The sequence below is a fragment of the Triplophysa rosa genome, linkage group LG2 (genome assembly GCF_024868665.1).
Source record: "Triplophysa rosa linkage group LG2, Trosa_1v2, whole genome shotgun sequence".
Lineage (NCBI taxonomy): Eukaryota > Metazoa > Chordata > Actinopteri > Cypriniformes > Nemacheilidae > Triplophysa > Triplophysa rosa.
The window spans coordinates 14611914-14631507 of NC_079891.1; the positions used below are offsets into that span (position 1 = coordinate 14611914).

Here is a 19594-nt window from a genome sequence, read left to right on the forward strand (position 1 = left end):
AACAACAGTATTATTTGTACATGTATTTAGGATAAGTTTAAAAAATATGTTTTATGTGAAAACTTTCTGTCACGTTGCTGTTGGATGACTATAGCCGGGTTTCCATCATCCTGGTTTTATGCGCATTTTGAAGTTTCAAATCAGAAACGAGTGATGGAAACGGCAAATTTTGAAATAAAAAATGTTAATTCACAAAAATGTTTTTATGCTCGCTTGAGGTGGTTTTTCTTTTTTGCGAAAAAGGGTTAATGCGAATAATGGGAGATGGAAACGCATTTGCCGAATAAATTGCTCCATGTAACTGCACTATGAGACGGCGTAACCTGACTAACCAGAGTACTGATCTTACACAGCAGCTGAAATGTTATGATTATTCTTAAATGCCTGAGCAAAGTCGTCATTTCTGTAATTGCCGCCCAGAACTCTCACAACTGCGATTTCCAAACAGTAGGCATCCACAAAAGAACCGCATTTATTGTGTTTCATCTGCTTGCTCAAGTAATTATTATATATGAACATTTTTATATTCAGTGGCTTGTCTTACTTACTGATATTTAGTGCCAGTTTATTAGGAAGTGACAGTTGACTAGTTGGATGGAAATAGTGTTTATTCGTAAATGTTTTATGCGATATTCCAATTTTGCGTATAGACTAAATTCGCAACTTTGGATGGAAACCCGGCTTATGTCACTCCTGAGTTTTGATTTTGTTGAAATTTAACAGACCTGGACTGGAATGGCCACGATACATCTAGAAATGCTGATTAAATTAAAATGTGACCCTGGATCACAAAACCAGTCTTAAGTAGCACAGGAACATTTTTAGTAAACGACAAAAATACATTCTATAGGTCAAAATTATAGATTTTTCGTTTATGCCAAAAATCATTAGGATATTACGTAAAGATCATGTTCCATGAAGATATTTTGTACATTTCCTACCTTAAATATATAAAAACTTTATTTTTGTGAGTGGATGGCCTGCCACGGTGGCCCTGATTAACAACTTCAAAGGCAATTTTCTCAATATTTAGATTTTTTGCACTCTGCGATTCCTGAGTTTTAAACGGTTGTATCTCAGCCAGATATTGTCCTATTCTAACTAAACTCATACATCAATAGAAATCTTATTTATTCAGCTTACACATTATGAAAAAAAATCAATTTAGAAAAATTGACCCATAAGACTGGTTCCCTCTCTGTCGGTCTCTCGACGTTGTGTCGAACCGACAGAATGGGTTTGTCTTGAGAACCTATCGTCTTCTGAGTATTTAGAAAAGGCCAATGAAAATTGGCGAATGAAATTTGCATGCCGGGCTCATTCATTCACCTTTTGTTCTTCAGAGCCTACGCATCTGATGAGCTTCTCTACGATCTTGGTGATCATTCTTTCTGCTGGAATCTACGACGTGGACAGCAGACGGTCCCTTCCTGTAGTGACTCTCCCCTGGGCGTCTTGGCAGTTCCGGAGGTGTTCGAGCAAATTTCCTTTTCTAAAAGAGCAAATTTCTCCAGCGTGGCTTGTCCCGCTGTTCTCATGGGTGCAACACACTCATCGAGGAGGGGGACGGACACAATGCCTGCTTCCAGTTCGCTGGGGCAGACGTTGTGGATACGTCCTGCCCGCACTGCGGGCGGTGACGATTCAGACGTTGCGTCACAGGTGGCTGTGTTCCCACGGGACTCAGCCACCACCTCGTTTGCTCCCCGTTCCGTGGCGGCAGGACTACGGCCCTGCCGTCCGCTACGGCAAGCAGCGAGGGTGATATGAGGATTACTGTGAGCGATAATCCGCCAGCCACGGGCTCACGGACCGTTCACACCTCGTCTCGCTCGTCTGACCGTTCCCCAGGAGACGGTCCGCCGTCTTATTCCTCAATCGGGTGCAACACACTCATCGAGGAGGGGGACGGACACAATGCCTGCTTCCAGTACGCTGGGGCAGACGTTGTGGATACGTACTGCCCGCACTGCGGGCGGTGACGATTCAGACGTTGCGTCACGGGTGGCTGTGTTCCAACGGAACTCAGCCACCACCTCGTTTGCTCCCCATTCCGTGGCGGCAGGACTACGGCCCTGCCGTCCGCTACGGCAAGCAGCGAGGGTGATATGAGGATTACTGTGAGCGATAATCCGCCAGCCACTGGCTCACGGACCGTTCGCACCTCGTCTCGCTCGTCTGACCGTTCCCCAGGAGACGGTCCGCCGTCTTATTCCTCAATCACGTATTCGAACACGATGCGTGATGATGAGATGTCTCTTGCAGCATCGGGGGGTGACATACTGCCATCCGACTCCGACGATTCCACGGGCTCCCTCCCTCGGGGGGTCGAGCCCTGGAAGAAGCGGACGTCAAAATGTCAGCCATGCTTTCCCGGGCCGCCGTGAGTGTTGGGTTGCAGTGCCCGCACTGCCTTTCCCGGCGCTCGCGGCTGGTTACATGGCTCCAAGCCGCGCCCGCCCCCAGTGCCGTGTTTACCGGAAGTGCATGAGGAACTTGGTAAGACCTGGAACGCCCCTTTCCGGCACTTTTCACGTCAAACAAAGTTCAGTCACCCTCTCTTCCCTCGAGGTTGAGACAGCTGGAGGATACGTTGTTGCTGGGGGGGGCTCGTCCTAGACTCCCGTCCAAGGCATGTGGTGTCTCGGCATCTCTGGTGTCAAGAGCTTACATTGCGGCGGACCAAGCTGCCTCCTCTCTCCATGCTATGGCTCCTGCCAGGCCAGGGCGTTGAGAGAGCTCCACGAGGGTAAGACCGGCCCAGCGCGTATGCAGGAACTTCGCGCCGCCACCGACCTCGCTCTACGGGCGACCAAGGTGACCACGTGGGCCCTGGGTCGGACGATGTCCACACTTGTGGTCCATGAGAAACTCCTCTGGCCGATCCTTGCGCAGATGAGTAGCGCTGAGAAGGTCCGCTTTCTCGACGCACGCGTCTCGCAAGGGGGGTGGCTGGTTACGCATGCGGCCTCCCCCGGAGGGTTCTCGTAAGTAAAGAAGCAGTCCTCCGTGCCACGACTCGGCCGCCTCGGCCGTCGAGTCCCGTGCACTATCTGCTTCCCGGCAGCCCTGGTCCTCTTCGACGCCCTCCAGCTCTGGCGCCCCGCACTCAGGCGGCCCCCCCTGGAGGCGACAGCGAAGAGGAGACCATCGCCCCATCAGCAGCCGCGGCGAAGCGGCCCTCATGGGAAGACCTCAGGGGGATCGAGGCTACCATTGGGCCCGACCCCAGCCACATCGCTGGGAAGTCGGATAGGGACGGATCCTGCCCCGTCTCTCCATCTGCTGGCCCCCTCCGGGGGGCTAGCGCCCACTTACTCTCTAAGGAGAGTTTCCTCTCTCTCTGGGTTATCACAGCCGCTCCCACCCTCTGCACGACGGTGAACGGCAAACTCGACGTTGCGTCATGGCGAAGCGCAATGTCGAGTATAAGCACCAGCCCTCAGCACTCTCAGTCAGACAGTGCGTTGAGCTGCGCAGTCGCCAGGCAGGAAAAACAGCAGAGCCGATCACATCCCCGGGGGACCTCCCCCGGCAAGGAATCCGTACTGCTAGCCATCGAACCACCCCCCGGGGGGACGATGAAAAAGATCGTGCCTTTAGTCCCCGTCTCATTTCTGGGAGCCTGTCCGGCTTCCCAGACTGTCAAGCTGGCTAGAGAAGACGATCCGTCTCGGCTACGCGATCCAGTCGCCTCAGGCCCGCCAAGTTCAGCATCCGATATACCTCAGTCAGAGGCTAGGATGTTCCCGTACTTCGGGCCGAGGCCGCCACCCTTCTGGTGAAGGGAGTGATCGAGCCTGTCTCACCAGCCTAGATGTTCAGCGGGTTTTACAGCCTGTACTTCATTGTCCCCAAGAAAGGCGGGGGATTGCGCCCTATCTTGGGTCTGTGTGTTCTGAACAGGCACCTACACAGTAGCTGCCTTTCAGGTTGATCACGCAGAAGCGCATCCTGACGTCCGTCAGGTGTCAGGACTGGTTCATGGCAATCGACCTGAAGGACGCATACTTCATGTCTCGTTCCTCCCTCGACATCGGCCGTTCCGACGGTTCGTGTTCGAGGGACGGGCATATCGGTATAGGGTCCTCCCCTTCGGTCTGTCCCTGTCTCCACGAGTCTTTACGAAGGTCGTGGAAGCCGCCCTCCTTCCCCTTAGGGAAGGAGGTGTGCGGGTACTAAACTATATCGACGACTGGCTCAGTTTGGCGCACTCTCGAGATCTGTTGTGTACACACAGGGACCTGGTGCTCCGGCACCTAGATCGGTGGGGCTACAGGTCAACTGAGAAGAGCAAGCTCTCCCCGGAGCAGAGCGTCCTCTTTCTCGGTAGGGAACTCGACTCTGTCCTCATGAGCGGCCCTGCTCATCCCCCGCGGGGGGCGCGAGACCCGCGACGAGGAAGCCCGCACCCACGCGGCCTCCCAGAGGCAGTGCGACTGACTACAGAGCGCACCCGATCAGTGTTGAACTGCCTGAAGCTTTCAGACAGTCAGCGGTCCCCCTGAAACAATTTCAGAGGTTCCTGGGATACATGGCATCCTCGGCGGGGGTGGTCCCCCTCGGGTCGATGCACATACGACTGCTCCAACACTGGCTACAGAGTCAAGTTCCTTAGAGAGCGTGGCACACCGGCAGCAGGCGTATGGTCACACGCTTTCTGCCGACACACCCTAACCCCCTGGTCTCCATCACCTTCTTGGGGTTGGGGTGCCGTGTGCAAACGGGCAAGCAGTGTCGGGGCGGTGGACGGGCTCCCGCCTGCGTTGGCATTTAAACTGCCTAGAGTTGTTGGTTGTGCTACTTGCATTGAGGAGGCTACTACCTCTCATGCAGGGCAGGCACGTGCTGGTCCGGTCAGACAGCACAGCTGCTGTGGCGTATTTCATTGGATTCGCTCACGGCAGCTAAACATGACTCGCCCGGCGCCTCCTCCTCTGGAGTCAGCAGGTGATCAGTTCCCTGCGAGCCACACACATCCCAGGCGTCCTGAACCAGACAGCCGATGCGCTCTCTCGTCAGTCGACGCCTCGCGGGGAGTGGCGACTCCATCTTCGCGCAGCCAGCTCATTTGGGAGAGGTTCGGCCAGGCACAGGTGGTCCTGTTGCCTCCCCGGACTCCATCCATTGTCCGCTTTGGTACTCCCTGTCCGAGGCAACCCTTGGCACGGATGCCCTTGCGCACAGCTGGCCGCGGGACAAGCAGAAGTACGCTTCCCCCCCAGTGAGCCTCATTGCACAGGGTCCTGTGCAAGGCCAGGGAAGAGGAGCATCAAGTGGTACTAGTTACGCCCCTTGGCCTAACCAGGACTTGGTTCTCGGAGCTAAGGCTCTGACAACGACTCCCCCCTGGCCGCTCCCCCTGGCGAACTGCTTCCCCAGGGGAAGGGGCACGTTACGGCATCCCAGGCAGAACCTGGTCTCCATGTTGGACGGGACGAGGAGATCCTGAGTGACCCACCCCCGGTCTGGTTGGGACGTCACTCAGGCTAGGGCTTCGGCCACTGGGCAGCTATACACCCATAGGTGGCGCCTCTTCACGTCCTGGTGCTCTTCTCGGCGAGAAGACCCGCGGAGTTGCTCGGTCGGGTACGAGCTGTCCCGTCCTCAAGAGAGACTGGGGAGTAACCTCTCCCCCTCCACACTGGGAATGTATGTAGCCGCTTCGGCCGCTCATCATGACCCAAGTGCTGGGTAGCCTCTGGGACAGCACGGCCTGGTCATTAGGTTCCTAAGGGGCGCAAGAGGGTGACCACCTTCCGCGCTCCGTACCCTCTTGCGACCTAGGTGGAGGGCCTTAAGAGGCCCCGCCCCCTTCGAGCCTCTCGGGGTTGCCGCTCTTTCTCAGTCCTGATAAAGACGGCTTTCAGCATGGCGCTCACCTCCAAGAAGGTAGGGGATTGGCAAGCACCCTCCGTGTCCACAGATTGCCTAGAACTCGGGGCCGGGATTCTCACGTTATCTTGAGACCCCGCCCCGGCTACGTGCCCAAGGTTCCCACCACTCTCCCGAGAGACCAGGTGGTGAACCTGCAGGCACTCCCCACCGGGGAGGAAGACCCAACCTATCCGTGTTTTGTCCAGTACGCACACGGCGCCTCTACTTGGACCGCACGCAGAGCCCAGAAGCTCTGAGCAGCTCTTTGTCTGTTTCGGAGGTCAGCAGAAGGGAGGGCTGTCTCCAAACAGAGGCTGGCGCACTGGATCGTGGATGCCCTCGTTAGGGCATACCGATCTCTATTCGCCCCTGCCCGTTGGGAGTGAGGCACACCCCTCATGGGCACTGGCTCAGGGCGCCTCTCTGGCAGACATCTGCAGAGCTGCGGGTTGGGCTATGCCCAACAACTCCGTGAGGTTCTAATATCTACGTGCGGAACCAGTGTCAGCTCGCATCCTGGCAAGATGTGGGACCGGCAGCCGGTAGGGCGTACGCCTGCGGAAGCCCTTCCCCCTTCCTTAGGGGGATCAGTGGCGATCCCGCCTCACTTCTTTCCCCTCGGGTAAAGAACAGGCATTCCATCCATCACTAAGCACCTTTCCAGGGGACAGGCTGGGCAGAGCAGCCCTGCCCCATTAGGCCGGAGAACAGTTGAGTTATCTCCCACATAGCTCTAACCGGACCTAGTGCTCCAGAAGTGGTAACCCCCCCTCCGTGGGCTGTTCCATCTGATGTATCCTCATGAATGGTTCCCACCTTGGCAACCCATGACCTCCCCAGGTGGACTCCCACCTTGCGGTTAACTCCTGCAGTCCGCACATTCCTCCCATGAGTTCTCCCCTGATGGTGAGACCATGTGGTGTCTCCACTATTCCTCCCTACGGTAGGTAGTGGCCTCTGCAGCGTTTTTCCCCCAGGGGGGAATAATGCTTACCCAGTGGCCCGTACGGTGCCGGGCGGCTTCTCGCCATTTAGAGAACTAGGCCTCCGCCCGTGACGGCCGGTGACAGGGGCTTCCCAACTTTGTGTAAAGCTCTGGGTCCCCCTTCCACTCCACCGGAGGGTCATAATTTTGCGTTAGCGTGTTCGTCTGACTCGCCCAGGCCAGTCAACGTCGCTCCGCAGAGATTGTGACGCGGCTCAGTGCTGTGGCGTTTTCCATAGGAACCCCATTCTGTCGGTTCGACACAACGTCGAGAGACCGACAGAAAGGGAACGTCTTGGTTACGGATGTAACCTCGGTTCCCTGATGGAAAGAACGAGACGTTGTGTCCCTCATGCCACAACACTGGCCGCCCACCCCAGCGGTCGGGGGAGGATGCTTTAGGCTCCTCAGACCAAAGGTGAATGAATGAGCACGCTGGCTTCCCTCTTATACCCGGACATCCGGGGAGGAGTCCGGCATGCAAATTTCATTCGCCAATTTTCATTGGCCTTTTCTAAATACTCAGAAGATGATAGGTTCTCAAGACAAACCCATTCTGTCGGTTCGACACAACGTCTCGTTCCCTCCATCAGGGAACCGAGGTTACATCCGTAACCAAGACGTTTTGTTGTCCAGGGTCACAAATTTGAAATGGTCTTTTATTATCCACGACTGTACAGTATATGCTGTGCCAGGCATCTACATACATTGACACAGATCTTGTGAAGCACTCACATATGAAGTACAATTAACCATGTTTAACTAAAATGAGTATTCCACTCAAAACATCCCATCTGAGATGAGATTAAAACGGATGCTTTAGTGTGCAATAATTGACTTTTCAATAACTGATGCATGTAATCAAAAGGCGGAGATCCTGCCCCAGGAATCTGAACACAAGTGGTCACAGGGAACTAATTCGAGACTTATGTTAATACCAGCTGCAAACAGAGCGTGTCTCGGCTGAAAATAGATTTTAATGCAGTTGTAAATAGTCTCTCTGTACCTTCTTGTCTTTCTCTGAGCCATCAGTGAGCAGGATGCCTTTGCCCTGCATGTGCCGGTAAAGAACCTTCTGGATGGCCGACATGTCACATTTGATGACATACTCCACCTGTAACAAACGTTGAATGCTCAATGCACAATTATGATACAGTTGCTTGAGTTTGAACTGATGGAAATAAAGCATTTCTTATTACAGTTTATCTAAGGCAGCTGTGTTTTGAAACTACTCAAATAGCCAGGAAGCACTTAAAGTACAGACTCAAATACTTTCAGCCTTGTGAAGTCTATTTTTGTTTTTGTTGTTTTGCAGATGCCCTACTTTTTAAAGCTTTAACTTTAATTAGCCCATTCATCTTCATCATATTTGCACTGATAAAACACTGATGTCACTGTAATATGTGCATACTGAACTGCAACTGTTTATGGTAAATATAGTTGCATATTAAATTGTGATTATTCTTTGCACAACACAACATTTATAGCTGACTATTCTTTAGTCCAGTCCGCTGAAACAAGATGCAATGCAAGTGTCATTGAAAGGTGGACACTCACCTGAAGGTACGTACAGACCGGGACGTTAATCGCACGCGCTTATTGCCAGCGTTTTTCGAGACGTTTTTCGGCGTTCATACCCAAACGATTTTCACTGGCGATGAGGGAAAGTGCAAATTCACTCCCTGACATAGATGGCACTTAATGAAAAACAGAAACACCCCGGTACACAAGGTGGCGCTGTGCAACTTTATGCATTCTGACACTCGCTTGTCACACAGAAAAAGAATTCATCTTGGTTCCTCTTCGTCAATGTGTGCTCGGCAAGACCGTTTTGTGCTTGAGCGCCACCAAGTCATGTTTTACTGTAACTTCAGCAACTTCAGGCACGTGAACAAAAGCGGCAATCTCATTGGAAGGCCAGTTTTTAACGCAACGCGTCAAACCAAAAAAACGAGCCTGAGGCGTTAAAAAAAAATTACGCTTTTACGCCTGCCGTTTTCCGCATCGGTGTGCACTGCACACTCACATTGGCGCCCTTTGTTTAGTCACGACGCATTAAACGTCGACGATAAACGCGCGCAATTATCGTCCCGGTGTGGACGGGCCCTAACACTATACTTCTTTGCTGCCTTATAAGATTTTTTTTCTTAAAGATCCAGTGTGTCCTTATTTGTAGGATCTATCGACAGAAATGCAAAATAATATACATAACTCTCCCTTCAGAGGTGTATAAAGACGCATATAATGAAGCATTATGTTTTTATTACCTTAGAATGAGCTATTTCTATCTACATACACCGCGGGTCCCCATGTTGTCTACAGTAGCCCTAAATGGACAAACTGCTCTACAGAGCGATTTTCTTAGATATCTACTTCGGGAAAGAAGCAAAACATGACGACATTTTAGTCCTGTGTCAGTCACTGTAGTGCTTCGAAAGTGAGGGGGGAGGGGTGAAGTGAGCCATTGGTTGCAATTCGTAACCTCACCTCTAGATGCTGCTAAATTTCATACACTGGACTGGACCGTTAAAATGATAAACGAATAAAATATCTTTGACAATTTATAACCCTTTTTGTCATTCTAAACCTGTATGACTTTTTTCTTTTGCAGAACATGAAAGAAATTGTGAGGAAGGTTGATAACCAAACAACAACACTGGCGCCCATTGACCAAAAATCCACAGAGACAGTTCTCAAAATATCTTCTTTTGAATTTCACACAAGAAATAGTCATACACATACTGTACTTTAAATGTCAATACATGATGATTTTTATTTCAAAATTGTGCAGATCGGGTGTACATGTACCTTCTCAGGTAACTGAGACTCCACTTCTTTCTTCAGTCGGCGCAGCAGAAAAGGACGCAGCACCTTATGCAAGCGACGAATGATAAGGATGGTCTCCTCTTCGTTCAGATCCACCTAACAAATGCCAATGCAATGCGCAACAAAAGCCAGCCTTAGGCTACTTTCTTTATAAAACAACAAAGAAAAATGTACAGGAATAAAATATAAAACACTACCCTCTCTCCTGTCATGGCAAAGGGAGCATTGAACCACTGTTCAAAGGTGCTGCAGCTTTTGAAGATAGTGGGCAACAGGAAGTTGAGGAGAGCCCAAAGCTCGGGTAGCTTGTTCTGCAGAGGCGTCCCCGTGAGCAAAAGCCTCCTGGGAGCCACATAGTGGGTGTTTAACACCTGTGTGAGCTTGCAGTGATGGTTCTTCATGCGGTGACCTTCATCCACAATCATATACTTCCAGCGAATCTAAGGGTCAGGGAGGGAATTAAGCGCATATAGCACAAGGTTTTTTCTACAACCATGTGCTTTGTATTGAGTGGCCATTACCTTGGCTAGAATGTGCTTGTCTTTAATGATGTACTCATAGGTGGTAAGAAGAACATTGAACTTCCCACTGCGGAGCTGAGGCACGAAATTCCTCCGCATGGATGGTGTGCCCTTTCACAAATCACGAACCAGCAGTTATTGCATTCGATTTCATTACCTTTATTCTATACTGCATTCAATCACTACATTTCAATTTCCAACATAACAAACTACACTCATTACCTTGTAGGAAATTTTCACAATACTTGGTGCCCATTTGTCCAGTTCATAAACCCAGTTGGACAAAGTCCTGCAACAAAGACAAGACAAAAATCAATAGTGTTTTTTTACGAGAAAGCACTGATATGGAATAAATGTAATGAAGCCATATCTCTAAATAAAATGTGATGGTGTCATCATGGAGTTAATGATGTATGTGAGGTGAGCCGGTTTGAAAGGATTTCTGCCCTATCACAATCAAATTATCTAGAACGTGGCAATTGTGTACTGAGGATCATTCCGCAGAACATTTATAGAAAAAGTCTATGAGACATCAGCGAGGAGATGCACGCTGTCAGAATAATAGCTTCGTGTAGAAAAGTAGGCGATCAGAAGTTTTTCAGCGACAAGCACTGAAAGCGAAAGTGCTGCGTGCGTGATACAACAAAACAACAACGAATCAAATCGGTGTTGAAGGGACGGGTGCCGTGGCTTCACCTTACTTCAAATATAAATACTTTTGTGTGGTTTTTTGACAAATATTAATCAATTACTATTCAGCATTATCCTATTTTAAATTGATGATTTAAGCATGATTAAGACCAACTTTTTCTGATACAGAAAGTAAAGAATAATTCACGGTTTAAGGCTCTAATGAATGCTTCGGCTCTCTCTTCCTGCTAGGTCAGTGTTACTGTGAAAAGGGACTTCTTATCATCATGCTTGAAAACATCTGTTAGAACACACTCTACCCTCGAGGAGTTTGTGTATGTGTGAATGTATTGTTTCAGGAAAGTGAGAAAGAGTTGAAAATCAACAGACGTGACGCCATGTTTTAATTCGTGTTATAGTACATGCCTGTCATCTTTGATAATCTATAGGGCTATATGTCTCATGACTCCAGAAGTGTTTGAGAGCTTTGTGTTCTTGTTTATCTATTGATAACCAGTCATGTGAGCTTGCTTTATCTAAGTAATGAAGTAGTTAGTTGACTCTGTTAACTTAAATACTACTGCATTTTGGATGTAAGGGAGGTCGGCCTGTCGAACTCCTTGAGAGTGCTGAAGCTGACTTCTGCTGGCAAAACTACAAACTATTTTTCTTCAGTACATTTTCTTCTATTAATTGCATTCCTGACTTCTTGTCTTCATTCATTCATAACTGGTCTACGGGTCTTTACTGTAATTCCCCCTACAGTGTGGATGAGTTTTTCCTCGTCCATGTTTTGTGTTAAATATACAGTATATGGGCAATTCCATGCTAATGTCAAATGGTAAAGTTTTTACCAAAGAGTTTTACTATAGACCGTTTCATCTGAAGCGCGCGCCGGAGCCCCAGTTAACTTCCGGTCTGTGTTTGGCTAGTGTCTAATAATATAACTATTTTATTTTATTTATGTTAATATTCATTTATAGTATTATTTTTTTAATGTATAAAAAATTTATTAAATAAACGATTTGTTGAATTTTGTTGTATGTTCAATTTATTAGATAAACAATTTATTGAATTTAAAGAAACTATATGGTACATTGACTTCTAGCGGTTGAGCTTGGTATCGCAGTCTAAATATAAAATATTGGAGAAGCAAGTTTAGCCAAGTAACGGTTCTTCTCGGTTTCTTTTGCTTGTTATCAGAAATGATCTACAGGCATTCGGTCTATAGTGATGAGCATTAGTGCATTCAAGCATTGTTGTTATTTATAGTGTATGATTTTCCATAGTCAGGTATGTGCCATTTTCAGGATTGTGACATCCCTAACGGTCCATATTCATCCTGATTGGACACATGACAATTAAAATAAACAATTTTACATCCTATGAAGAGCCATCCCTTCTTCATTTGTTGGGTAATAGTATCATGATTCTGTCCTTCTCGTCATGAGTTTTCTGTGGACAGAGTCGTGACAGGACCATGTCTTTTGTTCTTGTTGTGGTGTGTGTGGAGACATGTGGCCATTGTTGTGACTTTGCGCCACATGTCCTCCTGTCGCATGCCTTGGCCCCGCCCCCTTGTTTCCCCTTCATTGTCCCATTAGTGTTTCATTCCCCTCACCTGCCCTGTGTATCTTCCCGTTAGCTTCCCATTAGTGTTTGATTCCTGTCACCTGCCCGATACCTCCCCTATGTAATCATCCCTTCGTTAGTTTCCCATTTAAGTCCTTCTTGTTTATTGTCCTGTGCAGTTCATTATCAAATTCTTGTCATTCATTCCCCCTTATAATATCGGGTTCTTGTTTTGCCTGGTCGTGTTTTTTGGATTATATCGTGGTTTTTTGGATTATATTATTTGTCGTCTGGACCTTCTTGTTTTGCCTCCCCCAACATATATCACATATATGTCACATCCATAATTCACTTTTTTTTCCTTTTTTTAAATAGAAAACTTATGCATAGACTGATATTATTCTGACGTTTAGACTCTATTAACCAGCGTTTAGTAAAATATAATCAGATGGTTCAGTTTTTTGGTAACAAATACATACTCTGAGCGTTTATATGTCCCATCTATAACGCAAAATGTCCCATTGAAAATTGACTACATGCAGGGCTCTACGGTAACTTCTTTTTTTAGAAGCACATGTGCTCCTTAATTTAAAAAATTAGGAGCACAGTAAAAAATGTAGGAGACAGACATTTGAAGTTTTTTTTAAAGAAACATTAATTTGGCACCGTATAGCATGCACAAAGTATAGGAAAGCAAGATAAACTAAACTAATTGGTTATTATTGATTATACCAAAGGGCTGTTGAATTCTTCGTTGTGATTGGCTGTCAAACATTCTAAGGGTGTGCATTGTTTTTCAGGAAGTGCACACCTATAAAGAAGTTCCAGATCTGTCAACCACATTACAGTTTCATATCACTGTGCCAAATTTAACTGTATAACGTTATTATACTGTAGCCTACTGTCCACCACAGAATACAGACAAACCGAAACACACAGGGAATCATTCAAATATATTAAATATGAATATGCCTAATTAATAACATTTGATTTGAGTTTTACAAACGATAATATCAATTTGTACATTAGTCTTGTGTGAACTTTGTGTCTTGCCTTTGTTACAGCCAGCTTTCAAACTGGGGGATCAGACGCAGCACTTATTAAAACTGTACCATTTTTTTTACAGTGAATTAGATATATCAAAACGTATCATCTATCATTACATCAATAACATCAGCCATTACATCATATTACATCAGAGCATAGTTTTCTATAGACGATGAGAAATTACTTAATAAAGTGTATAAATAAAGTGCATGAAAAAAGAAATGAATAAATACAGACAAAATTCTGAAATGAAGCGATAAAGGTAATAAGCAATTAATTTAGACGTGCAGCTATTCCTAGCCAAATCTGATCCGAGCAAGGTTAGAACCGGCGATCTATTTATTAATTGAAACTTAAGTCATTTTCAGCACATTAGTAAATCCACTGAATGCAGAGCGGAAAGTGTGCCTCGCTCTGAAGCGCTTTCTGCCCCCATGTTGCTTTTTTGGTGCCGTTGCCATGGTGAATCATAATATCAGAGCTCCATTGATCATGGCTTGTCGTAGTTGTGGTGCAAGCGCTTAACTCAAGGTAAGTCTACCCAGAGTTGATATAACTAACTCAAATACGCTGTATTGAAACCAAAAACTCAAAGTTTCGCATATCGATGTAATCTCAGAGTTCAAATTTTAACTCAGCGTTGGTTGAACCTCCTTATTGAAATGGGCCCCTGATGTCGCCAATACTGCGTTATTTTATAAAAGATCCAACGCGATGTGATCAGGTTTATTAATATCTGGTGTGGTGGGTATCAAAATATTCCCATTAGATTATGCCTTCCCTGTTAAGAACACTGGACAACCTTTTGATGGTTATGGCAAAGAATTCGTTATTTCATTATTTATTTTGTCACTTTTACTTTTCACTTTCAATTCGTCCAATATTAACCCTGCGTAATGTGTTTTTATAAATTTAAAGCTCTTGGTCGTATACATACATGGGACGATATATCAAATGTGCCTGCTGGCTGGAGTTTTATGTCATCATCCCAGTAGATGTCGCTGTCCAACTTCTTTGGTGAGAAACAAAGTCGTTTTTTACGGTCTAGGTTAAAAACTCATGCCCGTGCGGCCCTGTGAAATAATTTTGAAACTGCTCTTTGACATTATGCTGTTTTAAATGACACAAAAGTATTATAACGTCCGTTTAAAAGCTTTCAAGCTAACTTGGTAATGCCTAACTAATGGGATCAAGCGGCGAACCGGAAGTCTTTAGCATCAGCCCTACGCACATACGCAAGGCATAATGGGTAATTTCGCGCATTGAGAAAAAGGTGGATAACTAAAGAAAACGTGGTGGGCTCAGCTGTCGAACTCTAGGTGATCGCCACACAGAAACATTTATTCTGCGTCCAACAAGTGTCAGTTATGCCAGACACACACAGCCCTCCAAACGACACCTGATGAAACACTCACGCACTCACGCACACTCGCACAGCCGCGGACTAACATCACTTCAGAACCGACAGTAAAAAGCAAAGCACTAAATGGCGCGTAAAGGGAATTTTCTTTATTCATAACGGGAAACGCCGCTCAGTTGACTAGCATTAAAAGCAGCAGATCACAGTGCATAATGTCACGTAATATACATGGAGACACATTTGGTAGTCGTAGTTTCTTAATATGATTGTATTTAAATGGGTTATGAGTTTAGACGGGGTCAGTCGCACCAGTGCGCCTAAATATGCAAATGAGACAGAAATGGTCACAGTGTAGAGCCCTGACATGATGATTTTAGTCAAAAGAGTTTTCAGTGTGGGCAGGGCAAGAAACAAACGATCGACTCAAAAAACATAATATTGGTTGTCACTGATGCGGCTAACTACCGTAGGAAAGAAACTCTGACTTGCGTTTATCGTACCCAGTCTGGTTAAGACACAGTTACTTATAGTTGTTTAACAGAATGCTAATTGGCCTGAGAAGTAGAATGTCACTCCCAACTACACAAACCATTTTCCATCATGTTCTACCATCAAAGAAACAATTTATTTTAATCTTCAACCAACTATTCATGCATGATCAATACGACAACTGTTCGGTGACCCGAAGCCTTGCCATACGTCACCTCTTAAACCTAATATCGCGAATGGCTATCACGAGAGGTGTCCGTCATTAGCAGTCAGCTGAACTGTGCGTAACAGTGTTTAGTCGTTTAATGAAGCCATTAAGCTGCAAATCCTCTAAGCTCACCCCCATTGTCATTCACAGCTTGTTTGTTGGACTTACGAGAGCGGTACGATGATGAGGTACGGCCCATTGAGCCTCTTGTGCTCCATCAGATAAGTGAGAAGGGCGATAGTTTGAATGGTCTTTCCCAGGCCCATCTCATCAGCCAGAATACCGTTCAGGTTGTTGTTGTACAGAGACACCATCCATTCCAGACCCTGGATCTGAACCAAAATACTAACGTTATTATGTGGGAATATGTTAAAAGCATCATAAACTGATAGGAATGTCCACTGGACAATGTGAGATAATACACCCAATCTATGTTTTACAGCTGTTGGGTTGAATCAAAGCATGAATCAGAAGTAAATGCTGGCTCAGTTCTGTCAAAGACTTAAACAGTGTCCCTGAAGTTTTTCTTTAACACCCCATCAATCAGGTGGGCAAGAAAAGAAAATTGGAAGATAAGAGGTCTGTTTTCTTCTTTTGAAAGCCACAGCTAAATCCATTATCGCCTCAAAGGGGATAACAGATTCAATCCTAACCACTCAATTTTTTTATATTTCCTCCCTGTGTGATTTCCTTTCTGCAGCCTCATCCAATTCCAGAATAAAATCTCTTTTAATAGTGTTTAAATCTATGTACTTATCTACAAAACGGAAAGTTTGTACATATAATGTACGTGTGTAGGGTACTAATGTTTATATAGAGCTGTACCTGGTAATGTTTGAGAGTTCCATTGATCAGAAGAGATGACTGATTATCCACTCTCTCTATGACGGCGTGGGCGACTCCATAATAAGACTGAGAGCTGGTCTGTCCTGCCTGAACACTGTACTCATCGTCCACATCCTGTTTAGCAGACCTTCACAATAAAACGCAAAGTGTTTACGATTATGTATAATGTCAGTGATCAATGCAGTCTGTTCAATTAAGTTATTCAATAGGACAGATTTCCAAACTCATTGCTCTAAAACTACTCTTGTAGTATAAAAATTTGGATCCCACTATACAAATGTTCAGTCAAAACACAGCACGCATAATACACAGGACTGTCAAAGTCCACATAACTTTTCAGTTACACTTTAGAACAAATGACAATTAAGATAAATATGTTTAGTGCTAATACATCTACAGTATTTGGCTTAATACACACTTTTCGGGTCTTCAGCTTCACATAATTCCATTTTGAAGGGATAGTTCATCCAAAAATGAAAATTCTGTCATCATTTATTCATTCATTTTAAACCTGTATGGGTTTTTTTCTTCTGCAGAACACAAAAAAGATATTTAGAAGAAATGGGTAACCGAACAATGACGGTACACATTCACTCCTATTGTATGGAGAAAAAAATCAATGCAAGTCGATGGGTACCGCCGTTGTTAATTCTTTAAAATATCTTCTTTTGTGTTCTGCAAAAGAAAGAAAGTCATACATGTTTGAAAAACAATTTACAAAAGGGTAAATAAGTGATGGCAGAATTTTTATTTTGGGGTGAATTATTCCTTTAACTCATTTATAAGATCAAAATTTAAAGCCGTAAGGGACTGTAACTTTTGCCTTTCTATCGCCATCTCTTATCTCTATGTGGTTTGAAGTCAAATGTCAAACTGACATTTCCAGAAAAATCGTACATGACAGCTAAAATTAGCATTATTATATAATTTTACATTGGGATCGGGGTAACATAAGGAGATAGTTTTGAATACTGTTTTATTATGCATTTGTTTACATTTTTTACCAAAAAGTTGCAGATGTAAGGTTAAGGTAGTCAAGAAGTAAGAACCAATAGTCTCAAGAAGACTTGTGTTTAAGGCTTGAATCAATGATTGCATTTAAAAAACACATTTGAATGCATTTACTGGGATTTTATACCCTTGATTAACTCGACCTGTACTTTGCCATTAAATTATTGTTAACTTTGCACATTTACAATTATTTATTTAGCAGACGCTTTCATAGCAGCAGACAGGGGCGGACTGAGAAGCAAAAACGGCCCTGTAGTTTTCGGCCCACATCGGCCCTTCACCTTTTTTGTCGACGGGTGGGGGGGGTTAGAGTTCGATTGTATCACCCCGCCACCATTTCTGTCGACGGGGGGTGGGATGTTGGTGACGTGTCATTGCGTTACATGTATACATGTCCGACTCGCATTAATAACGTCCGCCTGTCCGGCACGAGTGCCTATTACGTCCCCATACATTAGCGGCCCCTGGTCGCGGCCATAGGCTGTCGGTGGGATGGCCGTTCTGGACTTTGACAGAATGTCCTACTGGTCAGTCCGCCCCTGGCTGCAGAAACTGAGACATATCTGATGTTTTCTAATCGTCTACTATTCAGTTTTGGTGAACCTGTGTCTGCTGCTTTCTGCTCCTAGAGCACCCAGTGTTTCCGTTCAACTTGGTTTAACGTTCAACTTGTTGTGCATTCAGACAGTCTCATCGGCAAGCCTTCTTTGACCTCTCTAATTAACACGGCCTTTTCATCCACACAACTTCTTTTATTTCCCTGTAACTCCATGTAAACCCTAGAGACTGCTGTGCATAAAAAATCTCTGGAGATTAGGAGTTTGTGATATACTTGAACTACACTGTTTCTACCAACAATCATTCCACAGTTCTTTATTCTCCTTTCTAATGTTCAAACTTATCAACCACCTCAGCTGCTTTTAAGCATCGAGTTGCTGCCACCTGGTTGGCAGGTTACATGTTTGGATTAAGTTCACGTGTCTCTTTCAAAAGTGGCCACTGAGAGGCAAATTTTAACTAATTAATTTTAAATTAGTGATTAATTGTGCTAACTACATAAAAAAATAAGTCATTGTCAATAAGTTTAATCAACAAGCAGCTCTTACAATTCCAGTAATTGTATAATATGTATTACATACACACACTAACAGAGCACCATAGCTAAGACGAAAAAACTGCAAAAACAAGACGTAAGAAAAAGGGAAAATAGCACACATAACAGCTATCAACACCAGAGTCCTGCAGTCCTAATTCTCTTGCACTCCAACTCAACAAGACATGTTTTGCTTTAAAGTGAAAACTTGTAACATACTCTATGATGTGCTTGGCCGCTGTCTCAGACACTTCATCACCGTTGGGATCGATGGCTTTCTTTTCCTCCGATTCAGCTCTAGAGACCACCTCTTCCTCATCCTAAAAAGCAGCATTATACTCATTTAAAGCACCGTGATTGCTCAGGTGACAGGGAAATATGCTGAGACGAACGAGCGTCTGGCTGATGCTAAAAAGGCTTATGGGAGAAGCTCTGCAGACACGGGGAAAAGCATGCTGCTTAGTTTGTGTTTGGACGTATGACTCACTCGCGCTCCGAAGAGCTGTCAGTGCGTAATGAGCAAAAAGAAGAGGACACTCACCTCCTCTTCAAACTCTGAGCCGCTCTCTTCGCTGTCTGAGCGTGGAGCAACTTCATAGCTGTGATTTAAAGGGCATAATTAACTAGTAAACACTAGAAAGTCTCAGAAAGGTTTATTGACAACACAAACTTTCAAAAGTTATAGAATAAAAAACATACTGTATATACTGCAACAAAGCCATTATTTATGTTGGCCACTTGTTATTTTGTTTTTTAATTTATCCTTCTGCCACCCAGATGACTCACATCAGCTTTCACAAATTATAGTGCACTTATCGAATGCACAATAAAAAAAACATAATTTAAACAAATTAATAAAAATTGAGTTATCTGTCCTTGCAAATGAAATGTGTGGGTTTCTGTCAAAACTGTTATCAGTTAACAGACACACAGAGGAGCAACGAGAGGACCTCTTACCCAGGGTTCATCTCGAGCCAAGCCTCCAACTGACTGGACTTGGGGGCATCTGACCCCTGTAGCACTTTCCCCGTCTCAGTCTGAATGACTTTGACTGGTAGCTCACTCATCTGGCTGCTCTCATCTATGGGCTACGGGCATAAATAAACACACAGCAGGTTTTCTGTGACGG

At 45.5% G+C, this 19594-nt stretch overlaps 1 protein-coding gene across 4 annotated transcripts in view; it reads right to left on the reverse strand.

Annotated features, from left to right (window-relative positions):
• Window positions 1-19594, reverse strand: part of smarca2 (SWI/SNF related, matrix associated, actin dependent regulator of chromatin, subfamily a, member 2) — a 111705-nt gene that overhangs the window by 79235 nt on the left and 12876 nt on the right. For all 4 annotated transcript variants that reach the window (XM_057323239.1, XM_057323223.1, XM_057323231.1 and 1 more), the window contains exons 12-21: window positions 19423-19553; window positions 19007-19064; window positions 18685-18785; window positions 16341-16488; window positions 15684-15847; window positions 10432-10498; window positions 10210-10320; window positions 9886-10128; window positions 9671-9784; window positions 7869-7976 (exon numbers count right to left, since the gene is read on the reverse strand). In XM_057323239.1, the coding sequence (XP_057179222.1) occupies window positions 7869-7976; window positions 9671-9784; window positions 9886-10128; window positions 10210-10320; window positions 10432-10498; window positions 15684-15847; window positions 16341-16488; window positions 18685-18785; window positions 19007-19064; window positions 19423-19553 (1245 nt within the window). The remainder of the gene's footprint in view (window positions 1-7868; window positions 7977-9670; window positions 9785-9885; window positions 10129-10209; window positions 10321-10431; window positions 10499-15683; window positions 15848-16340; window positions 16489-18684; window positions 18786-19006; window positions 19065-19422; window positions 19554-19594) is intronic.